Here is a 14,479-nt window from a genome sequence, read left to right as displayed (position 1 = left end):
TTCTTGACCCTCCCTCCTGCTCACCGCCTTTCCTCCCTGCTGCTTTTGCAGATCCCTGGCCCCTGCAGTTCGAGAGAAGCTTTATTAATCACACACTCCCTTCCTCAGATCAAAGCCTGCCTTCCTTTGGCAGACACCAAAAGGGCTAAGGGAGTAGCAGGAGAACTCAAAGCCCAGGGAGGTGAGGTGATTTCTCCATCCTCCTGGGCTTTGCTGATTACCTGGGAGGCTCAGGTGCATGGGCTACACGTGGGTCCCCCCTTCTTTACTGCTGCTAAACAACGTGGCTCACTGGAAAGAGCACAAGCTTGGAAGCCAGAAGTCAAGGGTTCTAATCCCGGCTCCACCACTCGTCAGCTGTGTGACTTTGGGCAAGTCACTTAACTTCTCTGTGCCTCAGTTACCTCATCTGTAAAATGGGGATTAAGACTGTGAGCCCCACGGGGGACAACATGATCACCTTATATCCCCCCCCCAGTGCTTAGAACAGTGGTGATGGTGATGGGATTTGTTAAGCGCTTACTATGTGCAAAGCACTCTTCTAAGCGCTGGGGGGATACAATGTGATCAGGTTGTCCCACGTAGGGCTCACGGTCTTAATCCCCATTTTTACAGATGAGGTAACTGAGGCTCAGAGAAGTTAAGTGACTTGTCCAAGGTCACAGAAGACTTGTGGCGGAGCCAGTCTTCGAACCCATGACCTCTGACTCCAAAGCCCGTGCTCTTCCCACTGAGCCACGCTGCTTCTCACACATTGCTTCACACAGTGCTTCACACATAGCGCATAACAAATGCCATCATTATTATTGGAAGAAGCAGCGTGGCTCAGTGGAAAGAGCACGAGTTTGGGATTCAGAAGTCATAGGTTCTAATCCCGACTCCGCCACATGTCCGCCGTGTGACCTTGGGCAAGTCACTTAACTTCTCTGAGCCTCAGTGACCTCATCTGTAAAATGGGGATTAAGACTGTGAGTCCCACGTGGGACAACCTGATCACCTTGTATCCCCCCCCCAGCGCTTAGAACAGTGCTTTGCACATAGTAAGTGCTTAATAAATGCCGTCATCATTTATTCATTTATTAAAATGTCCTTCTAGCTTTCAACTGTGGCCACTCGATTGATGTTTAGAAATATGAGCCCTTTCAGGGATATTTGGTGATAAAAATCAACTTTTGCTTATGTTTCTGGGATGTTAAAGGACCTGGCTGGGCACTTTCTGGCAAATCCAGACCTTGAAAAGTCAAGTGGTGCTAATGGATGACTCCCTGGCTCCCCACAGCAAGCCCAGAAAGATGCCATTTGCAAGGCAAGAATCCAGCCTATCACCAGGGGAGTCTCACAGTAGAGCCAGGAAATTTTGACCGTGCAATGCTGGTGATGAGAAGACACAATTCAGCCACCAACTAGATATCTGGGAGCTGAGAGTTTTCCATCTGGAGCTGACACATTTGCCGGGTAACCTTGGAAAAGGCATTCAGCTTCTTTCAAGCTTTCATTTTCCCTCCCCAATGAGTAAATGCAGGGGAGAAGGCCAATTACACAGAATTGTTCCCAAACCTTTTGGACCTGAGGAACCCTGAATCCATTTTCTATGTTCTCACCTCCCCTTCATCCCACAATACCTTGGGCAGCTCTTTTAGACCACATACATTTACACGGTGACAGATTCACATTTCAGTTACACATGGAAACCTGGATTATCCATTTCTCTTGTCATTTCTGATTGTTGCTTCTCAAAAACTAATTTTAAAGAACTGTTCCTAAAAACAGTCATGTCAAAATTCACCGGTCCCAAAGTCAATATATAAAAATCAATGAAACCATCTCGACCTTTTTTATTCATCTTACTCAGCGAGACACTGGGGATCAAGAAAATATACAGATGTCTCAAGTAAACACCCTCCTCTTCTCTAGCTGTCTGTAGATTATTCCCTTTTCTATACCAGAATGGAACAGAGATGTAGCCTACTGCACCCTGAAGAAAAAAAGAGCAGCATCCCCCATCTTTGCTGCAACTTGTAATGCAGCTTAGACAGACAAAAAGGAATTCTTTTTGTGAATACTGTTATTCCCAGAAATGTGTTAAAAACAGTCAACCAATCAATGTACTTACTGTGTGAAAAGTACTATTCTAAGCATTTGGGAGAGTACAACAGAAGTGCTTGTGTTATCCCCAGCACGTAGTACAGTGCCTGGCACATAGTCAGCTTTTAACAAATATCATTATTATTATTATTATTATCTCAAAGAGTTCACAATCTGATGGTTTAGAAGATCTAATTCAGGAAACGTGACAAATTAAGGTAAACAATTTAAATTTTGTGATACAATAAATGAGACTAGTTTCAATTCTTTTCAATTGGTCCCTTTTCACTTTTTAAAATGTAGTAGGAGTAATAGTAGTAAAGACATGTGCAGGCATCTGCATCATGCAGAGCACTGGATTAAGTGTGGGGGAAAAATACAGAGGTGAAAATTAGACACGATTTCTGGACCTTAAATGTTTACAATCTGAGATATGGGAGGGGAGAGGGAACAGACACAAAAGGGTGGTTGGAACAATAAAAATACAAAAGCACTATACAAGACATGGACTAGGATTTATTAATGATGTGTATATAGCTTTAATTAATAATAATATTAATAATAATTGGCATTTGTTAAGTGCTTACTATGTGCAAAGCACTGTTCTAAGTGCTGGGGAGGATACAGGGTGATCAGGTGTCCCATGTGGGGCTCACAGTCTTCATCCCCATTTTACAGATGAGGTAACTGAGGCTCAGAGAAGTTAAGTGACTTGCCCAAGATCACACAGCAGACATGTGGCGGAGCCGGGATTCAAACCCATGACCTCTGACTCCAAAGCCCGGGCTCTTTCCACTGAACCACACTGCTTCTCTAATTCTAATTTAATTCTATTTATTCTGATGGTATTGACATCTATCTACTTGTTGTTTTTTTTTGTCTGTCTCCCCTCTTCTAGACTGTGTGCCCATTGTTGATTAGGGACCGTCTCTATATGTTGCTGATTTGTACTACCCAAGCGCTTAGTATAGTGCTCTGCACACAGTAAGCACTCAATAAATATGACTGAATGAATGAATGAATGTATAAAACAAAAGGGATCAGGGCCATTATGGCTAGGGGAGAAGAGTTCTAATCTCCTCATAATTTGAATCATAATAATAATAGTGATAATGATAATGGGACTTGTCAACCAGTTACTACTGTGCCACGCACTGTACTATGAAATGGGGTAGATACAAGATAGATAAAAGTCCATGTCCCACATGGGGATAATAGTAGAAGTAAGAAGGAGAACAGGCATTGAATCCCCATTTTACAGATGAGGGACCTGAAGCATAGGAGAAGTTAAATGACCTGTCCAAAATAGCACAGCAGAGAAGTGGTAGGGACGGGACGAGAACCCAGGTACTGAAAACCGGATCAGTATTCTTTCCACTGGGCCACACTTCTTCTCATCAGTGTAATTAGCTTGGCCTAGGAGAGGCTCCAGCAAAGGTATTCTTACATCGTTAAAGTTTACTCAAAGTTGGGAAGGCGCTAACTGAGATATAGGCATATGTAGGGAAAGTTTAGCTTTTTATGTATCCCATGTATCTAATTCATATCACTGTAATTATTTCTACATATTTTTGAATGTACTGAACTGTAGGCCGGAGCTGCTCCTTCACTGTTGCTATAGTTACAATTCAAGGAATTCCATAGTAACATTACCGTAATGCACATCTTTTATTAAGATAGTGGGGCCTGTCTGTCACTGCAATTGATATTAAATGTTCATATTTAGCTTAATTGGGACACTTTTATATTCTCCTTTTTTTAAAAAAAAGAAAATAATTCATCCTCAAATCACTGCTAATCTAATCATCATGTCACATCTTTACGGGGTCCCTTTGCTCCTTCTCAGTAATAGTATTATTTGCATTGATTAAGCACCCACTGGATGTGATGCACTCTACTAGATGCTTAGGAAGTAAAGAATAAAGAAGTGACATGTTTGCTGCCCACAAGGAGCTTACACTCTCCTGAGGAACTGGTGCTTCAAAATGACCACATCCAGAAGTACCATCTGTGTGACCTTTTGACCCAATTCTGAGGCCTCCATGGCAGCAGCATCTAAACTTCCAGAAACTCTCTATCGAGGCATTTGCAAAGATATACAGACTCTTATTTGAAAGTACTTCTACATGCCAGAGCACACAGTGAAGGAGAAACAATCTGCATGAAATTCCATGGATGTCAGTTTCAGCCTGGAATAATTTTCCTCCTCTTTTCTTATAAAATGTTCATGCTTTTCAGCCACTGTTTTCCCAGGAGAAGCGGCCCTTGTTCTGTAACCATGTGGCCCAGAGCCCTTTAGAGGTTTCTCACATAGCTGTAATTTATATACCCTGAAAACTGAAATCTGTGTGTGAAAGGAACTAAAGCAGTTGCTTCTAGGATTTCCTTGTAATTAATCAACATGTTTGTAGACCATTACCTGTCCATAGCTAGCCAGAATACACTATGTTTCTTTAGGAGAAGCAGTGTTTGCAGAAAAATCATTTAATTCATTCATTCAATCGTATTTATTGAGCGCTTATTGTGTGCAGAGCACTGTAGTAAGAGCTTGGAAAGTACAATTTAGTCTAGGCAAAGTCTCTTCTAGGCCCTGTCCATCAGGGTAAGAAATCAATGCAAGACAAAAATTACCTAAAATGCTTGTAAGTTAGCATACTTTTCTCTTTAGCATTCCTTGAAAACTTTTATCTTGGATTTCACCTATGCAACAACGGACACTCAAATCAAAGGGGTGCTTAGAAATAGATCGTGTAAGACGTGGATGAAACTTTTAAAATGATACTGGGCTTGGGTTATGCAATAATAATTCTATTAAATGGAAATAACATTTGCGGTAACTTTAAAACTCTTACTATGTGCCAGACACTGTGCTAAGTGCTGGGGTAGATACAATACAAACAGATCAAATTGTATGTAATTCACAAGCCAAGCTGTGTGCAATTTACTACCCCTTTTTAGGTAATAATAATGACAATAGTATTTTATAAGCACTTACTCTGTGCCCGGCAATGTAATAAGCATCAACGTAGATTCAGTACTTGCGCACTAGACAGTCTTTGTCCCACATAATAATGATGGTATTTGTTAAGCGCTTACTATGGGCTCATAGTGTAAATGGTAAGGGGAACATATACTTAATTCCTATTTTACAAATGGGGAAACTAAGGCACAGAGAAGTTAAGTATTTTGTCTAAGGTCACACAGCAGGAAAGCGGCAGAGGCAGAGAAGCAATGTGTCTGGAGAAGCAGCGTGGCTCAGTGGAAAGAGCACAAGCTTGGGAGTCAGATGTCATGGGTTCGAATCCAGACTCCACTACTTGTCAGCTGTGTGACCTTGGGCAAGCCACTTAACTTCTCTGTGCCTCAGTTACCCCATCTGTAAAATGGGGATTAAGACTGTGAGCCCCACGTGGGGCAACCCAATCACCTTGTATCCCCCCAGCGCTTAGAACAGTGCTTTGCACATAGTAAGCACATAACAAATACCATTATTATTATTATCATTATTATTAGAACAGAGGTCATTCATTCATTCATTCAATCATATTTATTGACCGCTTACTGTGTGCAGAGCACTGTAATAAGCGCTTGGGAAGTACAAGGAATAGGAGTGTGAGCCCTATGTGGGAAAGGGACTGTGCCCAACCCGATTTGCTTGTATACACCCCACTGCTTAGTACAGTGCCTGGCACATAGTAAGCGCTTAACAAATACCACAACAATAATATTATTATTATCTATTACTATTACTATCTATTATTATTATAATAATATTATAATTATTATTATTATCACCTCCTCCAGGAGGCCTTCCCAGACTGAGCCCCTTCTTTCCTCTCCCCCTCGTCCCCCTCTCCATCCCCCCGTCTTACCTCCTTCCCTTCCCCACAGCACCTGTATATATGTATATATGGTTGTACATATTTATTACTCTATTTATTTATTTATTTATTTATTTATTTTACTTGTACATTTCTATCCTACTTATTTTATTTTGTTGGTATGTTTGGTTCTGTTCTCTGTCTCCCCCTTTTAGACTGTGAGCCCACTGTTGGGTAGGGACTTTCTCTATGTGATGCCAATTTGTACTTCCCAAGCGCTTAGTACAGTGCTCTGCACATAGTAAGCACTCAATAAATACGATTGATTGATTGATTGATTATCTGGTCCCTCCCACTGCCTGCAGGCAGTTCCACCACTAAGCCATCACAGATGGATGGGACTCTAGCCGTCCTCTCTCTTTTCTTTTTATTTTAGGCCTTCAAAAAGATGGTTCCATTTTGGTTCCATGGCATACCATTTCTTCAGACACGAGAAAAATGGCAGTTTCCTCAGCTCCTTGTCCACGACATCCTATCCCTGCAGGCTTTTACATTTGGACTAACAGGCTGCACTGCAAAATTGATAACATTTCTGTCATTAAAGTCTGCTTCCGTCACACACACCTGGCCCCTTTGGAACAGGAGGCAAGGAATCTACCATTAACGTAATTGATATCTCGGGTGTCTTTGATCTTTGGCAAGGTGAGGATTACAGACTGTTGAGTGAACAGTTCCTGCCTCACTGGCATATGTGAGCTCTGAAAAACCAACAGGCAGTTTCTGGGAAGTTAAAGTTGTCTTCTGGTAGGTTTTAATGAAGCCAGTTTTCATATCAGCTCCCCAAAAAATGTCAAAGACAATTGGGGGAATTTAAACGACTAAAAGAATGAATGACTCTCCTCTCCGGGGGAGTCAATCCAGCAACTGTGACAGGAACTAAATTCATTTAAAAGTTAAACAGACGAAAATTGTCCTGATTTCTTTTTCATGGGGTACTTCATTCTCTTGCTTCATTTTCAACCTGTACCACTGTACTTTTGCAGCAATGAGCACAAACCTCCGTTCAGTCAATTGCATCAATCACTCATGAAATTATTTATACCTTCCTTATCACTCATGTGTATTTGCCTGCTCAATTGATTCATTTTTTAATCACTCTAGTTGTAAATATCAGTATGTTTGTCTCCCCACTGGAGTGTAAACTCCTTGTAGGCAGGTTGTGTCATTTTGTATACCCCTGCATGTACTAGAGTGCATCAAATCAAGTGGGTAGTCAGTAAATGCTACTGCGGCTGCTGCTACTATATTGGGGTATTCAGCTTTTAACTAAGAGCAAATTAAAGGAGAAAAAAATATTTTTTCTGAGGAGGGCACATGTCTCTGCATCTTGACAATTTACTAGGACATTGAAGGATGAGTTTCTTAACCTAATTCAAGAAGTGGGGGGGATCACAAAAGCATTTTAATTATTTCAAACCACTCTAAAGGATAAACATCAAGAACCACCAATAAGAATTTTGTTCTGGCAAATGTTGCACTTTTCTCCAACTGCACGTCTCTAATAACAAGTATATCCATCCTGTATCCAATCAATCAATCAATTGTATTTATTGAGCGCTTACTGTGTGTAGAGCACTGTACTAAGCGCTTGGGAAGTACAAGTTGGCAACATATAGAGACAGTCCCTACCCAACGGTGGGCTCACAGTCTAAAAAATCCAGAGAAAAAATCCAGAGAAACAGATTCTGAAAAGGGTGAGGCTGCTTGAAGACAGGGTGATGAATTCGAAAACGGCCTGTCCCTTCTAGCCCCTTAATTCAATCAATCAATCAACCAATGGTATTTACTGAACACTTACTGCACTTCATCCTACAGATCACACCCAGGGAAGAAGTAAAGTCTTCACGATGTTGTCACCTGGTTTTACATGACTTCTCCCCTGGCACAACCAGTTGAAAACCTCACCAGTTAGAACCGCCACACCGGCCGGACTGCCGTTGCCTTCTGCAAGTGAGATCCAATCATTCTGAAAATAGCTTGGACGTGATTTCTATAAATGGCTTGAATTCTAGAGAAGACTGGTGGCATAGTGGATAAATTTGGGCCTGGGAGTCTGAAGATCATGGGTTCTAATCTCTGCTCTGCCACTTGTCTGCTGTGTGACCTTAGGCAAGTCACTTCTCTTCTCTGGGCCTCAGTTACCTCATCTGGAAAATGGGGATTGAGACCATGAACCCCATATAGGAGGGGGATTGGGTCCAACCTGATTAACCTGGATCCACCTCAGCGCTTAGTACAGTGCTTTGCACAGAGTAAGTGCTCAATGAATGCAATTAATAATAATAATAATAATAATGCCAGAATCATTAATCATTATTCTACCAACGGCTCGAATGTATGCTAAATTCCCAAAGGAGGAAAATACTTCCTGAAGCATTTCTACAGACACTGTATGATCCTGTGGAATGCAGCTAGTCACATGTTTACACTCCACACTTAGGTTTGGGTGCATATTTAATATGGATGAGGTTTATGCTCCAGATTTAGGGGATGGAAGCCAATGCCACTAATTCAATCAATCAATCGATCAATAGTATTTATTGAGTGCTGTGTGCAGAGCATGGTAGTAGAGTGCTTGGGAGAGTACTTAGTATATATACATTAATGTCTACCAACTCTGATATATGTATATATATATATGATATATGTATACATATATCAGAGTTGGTAGACACGTTCCCTGCCCACATTGAGAGGCAGCATGGCCTAGTGGACAGAGCACAGGCCCGTGGAGTCGGAAGGAACTGGGTTCTAACTCCAGCTCTGCACTTGTCTGCTGTGTGACCTTGGGCAAGTCACTTAACTTCTCTGTGCCTCTGTTACCTCATTTGCAAAATGGGGATTAAAATTGTGAGCCCCATATGGGCCCTGGACTGTGTCCAACCTGATTAGCTTGTATGAACCACAATGCTTAGTACAGTGCCTGGCATATAGTTAATGCTCAACAAATATGACTTAAAAAAACAAAACCAAAAAAGGGCTTCTTCCCCTTTCTCACCCTGCTCTCACTCTACTTGGCTAAATGAGCTTTGAAGATGAAGTTTCATTGATTCAGGATTTAAATAGTAGTAATGGCATTTATTAAGCACTTACTATGTACAAAGCACTGTTCTAAGCACTGGGGAGGTTACAAGTTGATCAGGTTGCCCCACGGGGGGCTCACAGTCTTAATCTCCATTTTACAGATGAGGTAACTGAGGCACAGAGAAGTTAAGTGACTTGCCCAAAGCCACACAACTGGCCGGGATATGAACCCATGACCTCTGACTTCAAAGCCCATGGTCTTTCCATTGAGCCACGCTGCTTTTCTGTATTAAACGAGGTGTTTGTCCCAGATACAGAAATTGTTTCAATCCAATTTTCACATCTGCTTGGTGACTGAGAGTCTCATCCCCAGGGATTACTGAAAATGAAGAGACTCTCTCCAGTACATTTCCCTTTCATGAAATTTCACAAAGAAAGTACCTTGGGTGATTCTGTGGAACCTGGCCATGCTCCCCAAATAGGAAGGGATGATGATACCGACGGTGGCCTTGTCAACAGTATATGCATTAGAGCAGGAATAACTGGAGAAGGGCATCCAGCCCAGGTTAAATCATAAGTCCCTGGGCATGAGGACTAATGATGCCTAGGAATTCTTTTCCGTCCATCAAAATGTGACCTAAACCTTCTCATGTAAGTCTTGTAGCAGAGAAGCAGTGTGGTTTAGTGGATAGAGCACAGGACTGGGAGTCAGAAGATCATGTGTTCTAATCCTGGCTCTGCCATATATCTGCTGTATGACCTTGGGCAAGTCATTTCCCGCTTCTCTGGGCCTCAGTTACCTCATCTGTAAAATAGGGATTAAGAGTGTGAGCCCTATGTGGGACAGGGACTGACTACATTTTATTATTATTATTACTATTTAGCTTTAATTCTATTTGTTCTGGTGACTTGACACCTGTCCACATGTTTTATTTTGTTATCTGTCTCCCCCTTCTAAACTGTAAGCCTATTGTTGGGTGGGGACCGTCTCTATATGTTGCCAACTTGGACCTCCCAAGTGCTTAGTCCAGTGCTCTGCACACAGTAAGCGCTCAATAAATACGATTGAATGAATGAATGAATATACCCCAGCGATCAGAACAGTGCTTGACCAATTGTAAGAGCTTAACAAGTACCAAAATTGCTGTTATTGTTATTGTTGTTAATTCTTACCTCTTGTGTTTTCACATTTATGTATCCATAGTGAGTTCTGAGAGGCTTCCTGAGTGTGTAGGAGAATGGAATCCATTTAGCACCGGATTGTCCAAAGCAGTTTAGTAGCAAAGGGAATTTCACTTCATTTATAAGGTGAAAAATCAGCAGGAAGAGAAATGCTGCTACAAAAATCACAACAATCATGGACTTCTTCTGAAAAGAAAGAAAGAAAAATTGGTGAACTCTCACACAATTTCATGACCTCAAACAATTCATCAATAACATTTTATTAAGTGCTTACAAAGTGCAAAGCTTTATTCATTCATTCAATCGTATTTATTGAGCACTTACTGTGTGCAGAGCACTGTACTAAGTGCTTGGGAAGTACAAGTTGGCAACATGTAGAGATGGTCCCTACCCAACAGTGGGCTCACAGTCTAGAAGGGGGAGACAGACAACAAAACAAAACATATTAACAAAATAGAATGAATAGAATAGTAAATATGTACAAGTAAAATAGAGTAATAAATCTGTATAAACATATATACAGGTGCTGTGGGGAGGGGAAGAAGGTATGGCGGGGTGGATGAGGAGGGGGAGAGGAAGGAGGGGGATCAGTCTGGGAAGGCCTCCTGGAGGAGGTGAGTCTCAGTAGGGCTTTGAAGGGAGGAAGAGAGCTAGCTTGGTGGATGTTCGGAGGGAGGGCATTCCAGGCCACGGGGAGGACATGGGCTGGGGGCCGACGGTGGGACCAGCGAGAACGAGGCACAGTGAGGAGGTTAGCAGCAGAGGAGCGGAGGGTGCGGGCTAGGCTGGAGAAGGAAAGAAGGGAGGTGAGGTAGGAGGGGGCGAGGTGATGGACAGCCTTGAAGTCGAGAGTGAGGAGTTTTTGCCTGATGCGTAGGTTGACTGGTAGCCACTGGAGATTTTTGAGTGGGGGAGTAGCATGCCCAGAACGTTTCTGCACAAAGATGATCTGGGCAGTGGTGTGAAGTATAGATTGAAGTGGGGAGAGACAGGAGGATGGGAGATCAGAGAGGAGACTGATGCAGTAATTCAGTGGGGATAGGATGAGAGAATGAACCAGTAGGGTAGCAGTTTGGATGGAGAGGAAAGGGCGGATGGATCTTGGCGATGTTGTGGAGGTGAGACTGGCAGTTTTTGGTGACAGATTGGATGTGAGGGGTGAATAAGAGAGCAGAGTCGAGGATGACACCAAGGTTGTGGGCTTGTGAGATGGGAAGGATGGTAGTGTCATCAACAGTGATGGGAAAGTCAGGGAGAGGGCAGGATTTGGGAGGGAAGATAAGGCGTTTGGTCTTGGACATATTGATTTTAGATGGCGGCCAGAGTCAATCAATCAATCGTATTTATTGAGCGCTTACTGTGTGCAGAGCACTGTACTAAGCACTCGGAAAGTACAAGTTGGCAACATATAGAGACGGTCCTTACCCAACAGTGGGCTCACAGTCTAGAAGGGGGAGACAGAGAACAAAACCAAACATATTAACAAAATAAAATAAATAGAATAAATATGTACAAGTAAAATAAATAGAGTAATAAATATGTACAAACATATATACATATATACAGGTACTGTGGGGAAGGGAGGTAAGGCGGGGGAATGGAGATGGGGAGGAGGGGGAGAGGAAGGAGGGGGCTCAGTCTGGGAAGGCCTCCTGGAGGAGGTGAGCTCTCAGTGGCGCCTTGAAGGGAAAGTCCCAACTACTGGGAAGAATACTGAGAACCTGCATGGCCTGGATAAAGCGTGGGCCTGGATGGCAGAAGGATCTGTGTTCTAATTCCAGCTCAGCCACTTGTCTTCTGTGTGACCTTGGGCAAATCACTTCACATCTCTGTGTCTTGGTGACCTCATATGTAAAATGGAGAGGAGCACTGAGCACCCCATATAGGACACTGATTGTGTCTAATTAATTGCATCTACCCCAATGCTTAGTACCATACCTGGCTCATAGTAAACACTTAACAAATACCATTAAAATATCTATATATGTATATGCATATAGTAATAATAATAATGGAATTTGTTAAGTGCTTACTATGTGCAAAGCACTATTCTAAGTGCTGGGCAGGTTACAAGGTGATCAGGTTGTCCCACGGGGAGCTCATAGTTTTAATCCCCATTTTACAGATGAGGTAAGTGAGGCCCAGAGAAGTGAAGTGACTTGCCTAAAGTCACAAAGCTGACAGTTGGCAAAGCCGGGATTTGAACCCATGACCTCTGACTCCAAAGCCCAGGCTCTTTCCACTGAGCCATGCTGCTTCTCTAGACTGTGAGTCCGTTGTTGAGTAGGGACTGTCTCTATATGTTGCCAACCTGTACTTCCCAAGCACTTAGTACAGGGCTCTGCACACAGTAAGCACTCAATAAATATGATTGAATGAACATATGTATACATATATAGATAGATAGATATAAAATAACTTGGACATGAGATAAAATGGAATAGTTAGTAATAATAATAATAATGATACCATTTGTTAAGAGCTTACTATGTGCTAAGCACTGTACTAAATGATAGGGTAGATACAAAATAATTAAGTCAGATACAGTCCTTGTTCCACTTGGGGCTCACAGTCTAAGAGGTTTGAAGAACAGGTATGCCATCCCCACATTACCGAAACCGAGGTAGATAGAAGTTAAGTGACTTTCCCAAATGCACACCGTAGGAAAGTGATAGAGTCAGGATCAGGGCATAGATCTACTGACTCCCAGCCCCATGTTCTTTCCACTAGACCACCCTGCTTCTCAGAATTTTCATCATTTCAGGATAGACCTCAGTATGGTGGTGGGGATCTTAGACTTCACAGTAGGGGCTGACTTTCCTTTTCCAACAAACTTCCTTAAACCATGACTTCTAAAGAAGCAATGACTCCTGTTCTTCATAGGGACCAATGACTTCTCTTTGAGAGATCTCATTAAGAAATGAGTAATGGGAAAGTGATTTGGTATCCGTGGCACAGTAACTGTCTCAGATCAAAGTGTCACCAACAGCTTTAGGTGGGCATGCCTCCCTATTTCCAGTGTGGCTGAATGGAGTTCAGATCCATGATTCTCTAGATTGTAAGCTCACTGTGGACAGGGAACATGTCTACCAACTCTGTTATACTGCACTCTCCCAAGCGCTTTAGTCCAATGCTCGGCACATAGTAAGTGCTCAATAAATATGAACAGTTGTTTGTTGATAGAAATAAAAATGACTTGGGCTTCCCATAAAGGGCACGCAAATGACCTTGAAAACAGCCGGCTAACCTGGTTTAATGCAACCTGTTACACCACTGCCTTGACCTGTTTTCTGATCCTCCAGACTTCACCACTATATTTTTATCTGCAATTCCACTCTATAGTACTTTAGCACCTGCCTTTTCCTCAAGGAGATTCCAGTCTAGTAATGTTTATGTCTAATTTTCAACCAGTCTCTAAGGTGAAGACCCACAGCATTTCATGAATCATTGCCCACCAACACTTGCACTTCAAAATGGGGCCAGGCAAGTCCCTTAGGAATCATCCGTGCTGTGGAAGCTCACTGATTTGCCAAATAGAGTCTCCATGACCAATACATGTTGATTTCTTCAACCTCAAAGCACCATAACCTTTCATTTAGCCTTCCAATCATGAAAAACAATTCTGCTAATTTTTTTCTGTACAATTCATTATGCCCACAAGATTATGACATTTCAAATGAAAAAATTAACAAATATTGCAATGACTTGGGAACTTGGGGTGCCCGACATACAATAAGTGTTATTATGATATTTGGCTTGAAACCCAAATCAAAGGAAGGTCCATTTAGTTCCTTTAGGTGACTGTGTTTGTACCCCAAAACACTCATTGCTTTGATGGAGTTGTGCCTGATTACATTTAAATATAGTTTTCTGGATCTCCTAACTCCTCTTGCATAAGTTGAGTTTGGATAACAATACTTCAAGCGTGTTACAGAATCTATTTGTGGCAGATTGTTCAGCACTTAAATGATGTATATGTGACAGAAAATAAATTCCTGTCTTGTGGGAAACTTCAAAACTGAATTAAAATGACAGCTCTGAAACCTTTATCTTACTTATCCAAGGCTCCTACCTATGCCAAAACAAAGGTAAATACAAGAAGGCAGAATCAAATACAGAGGGGGCCCTGGGTAGAATAGAATTATTTTCCTGTTCCATCTTGTTTAGAATCTTATTTTGAGGGTGTGTGGTGTTCTCCATATTAATACCAGGCCCCTAACTACTCGTATTTCATGGCCTGGACCTGTCTTTTCTTGAAGGCATCTTCAGGAAATGATACTAAGCTACTGCAGGGTTATGATTCCTGT

General features: G+C 42.1%; 1 protein-coding gene across 1 annotated transcript in view; it reads right to left on the bottom strand.

Annotated features, from left to right (window-relative positions):
* Positions 1 to 14,479, bottom strand: part of ST6GALNAC3 (ST6 N-acetylgalactosaminide alpha-2,6-sialyltransferase 3) — a 375,554-nt gene that overhangs the window by 359,942 nt on the left and 1,133 nt on the right. The window contains exon 2 of the mRNA XM_038745609.1: positions 10,164 to 10,358. Coding sequence (XP_038601537.1) covers positions 10,164 to 10,358 — 195 coding nt within the window. The remainder of the gene's footprint in view (positions 1 to 10,163; positions 10,359 to 14,479) is intronic.

Source organism: Tachyglossus aculeatus, chromosome 4 (assembly GCF_015852505.1).
Source record: "Tachyglossus aculeatus isolate mTacAcu1 chromosome 4, mTacAcu1.pri, whole genome shotgun sequence".
In the NCBI taxonomy this organism is placed as follows: domain Eukaryota; kingdom Metazoa; phylum Chordata; class Mammalia; order Monotremata; family Tachyglossidae; genus Tachyglossus; species Tachyglossus aculeatus.
This window is presented reverse-complemented; position numbering and strand designations above follow the sequence as displayed.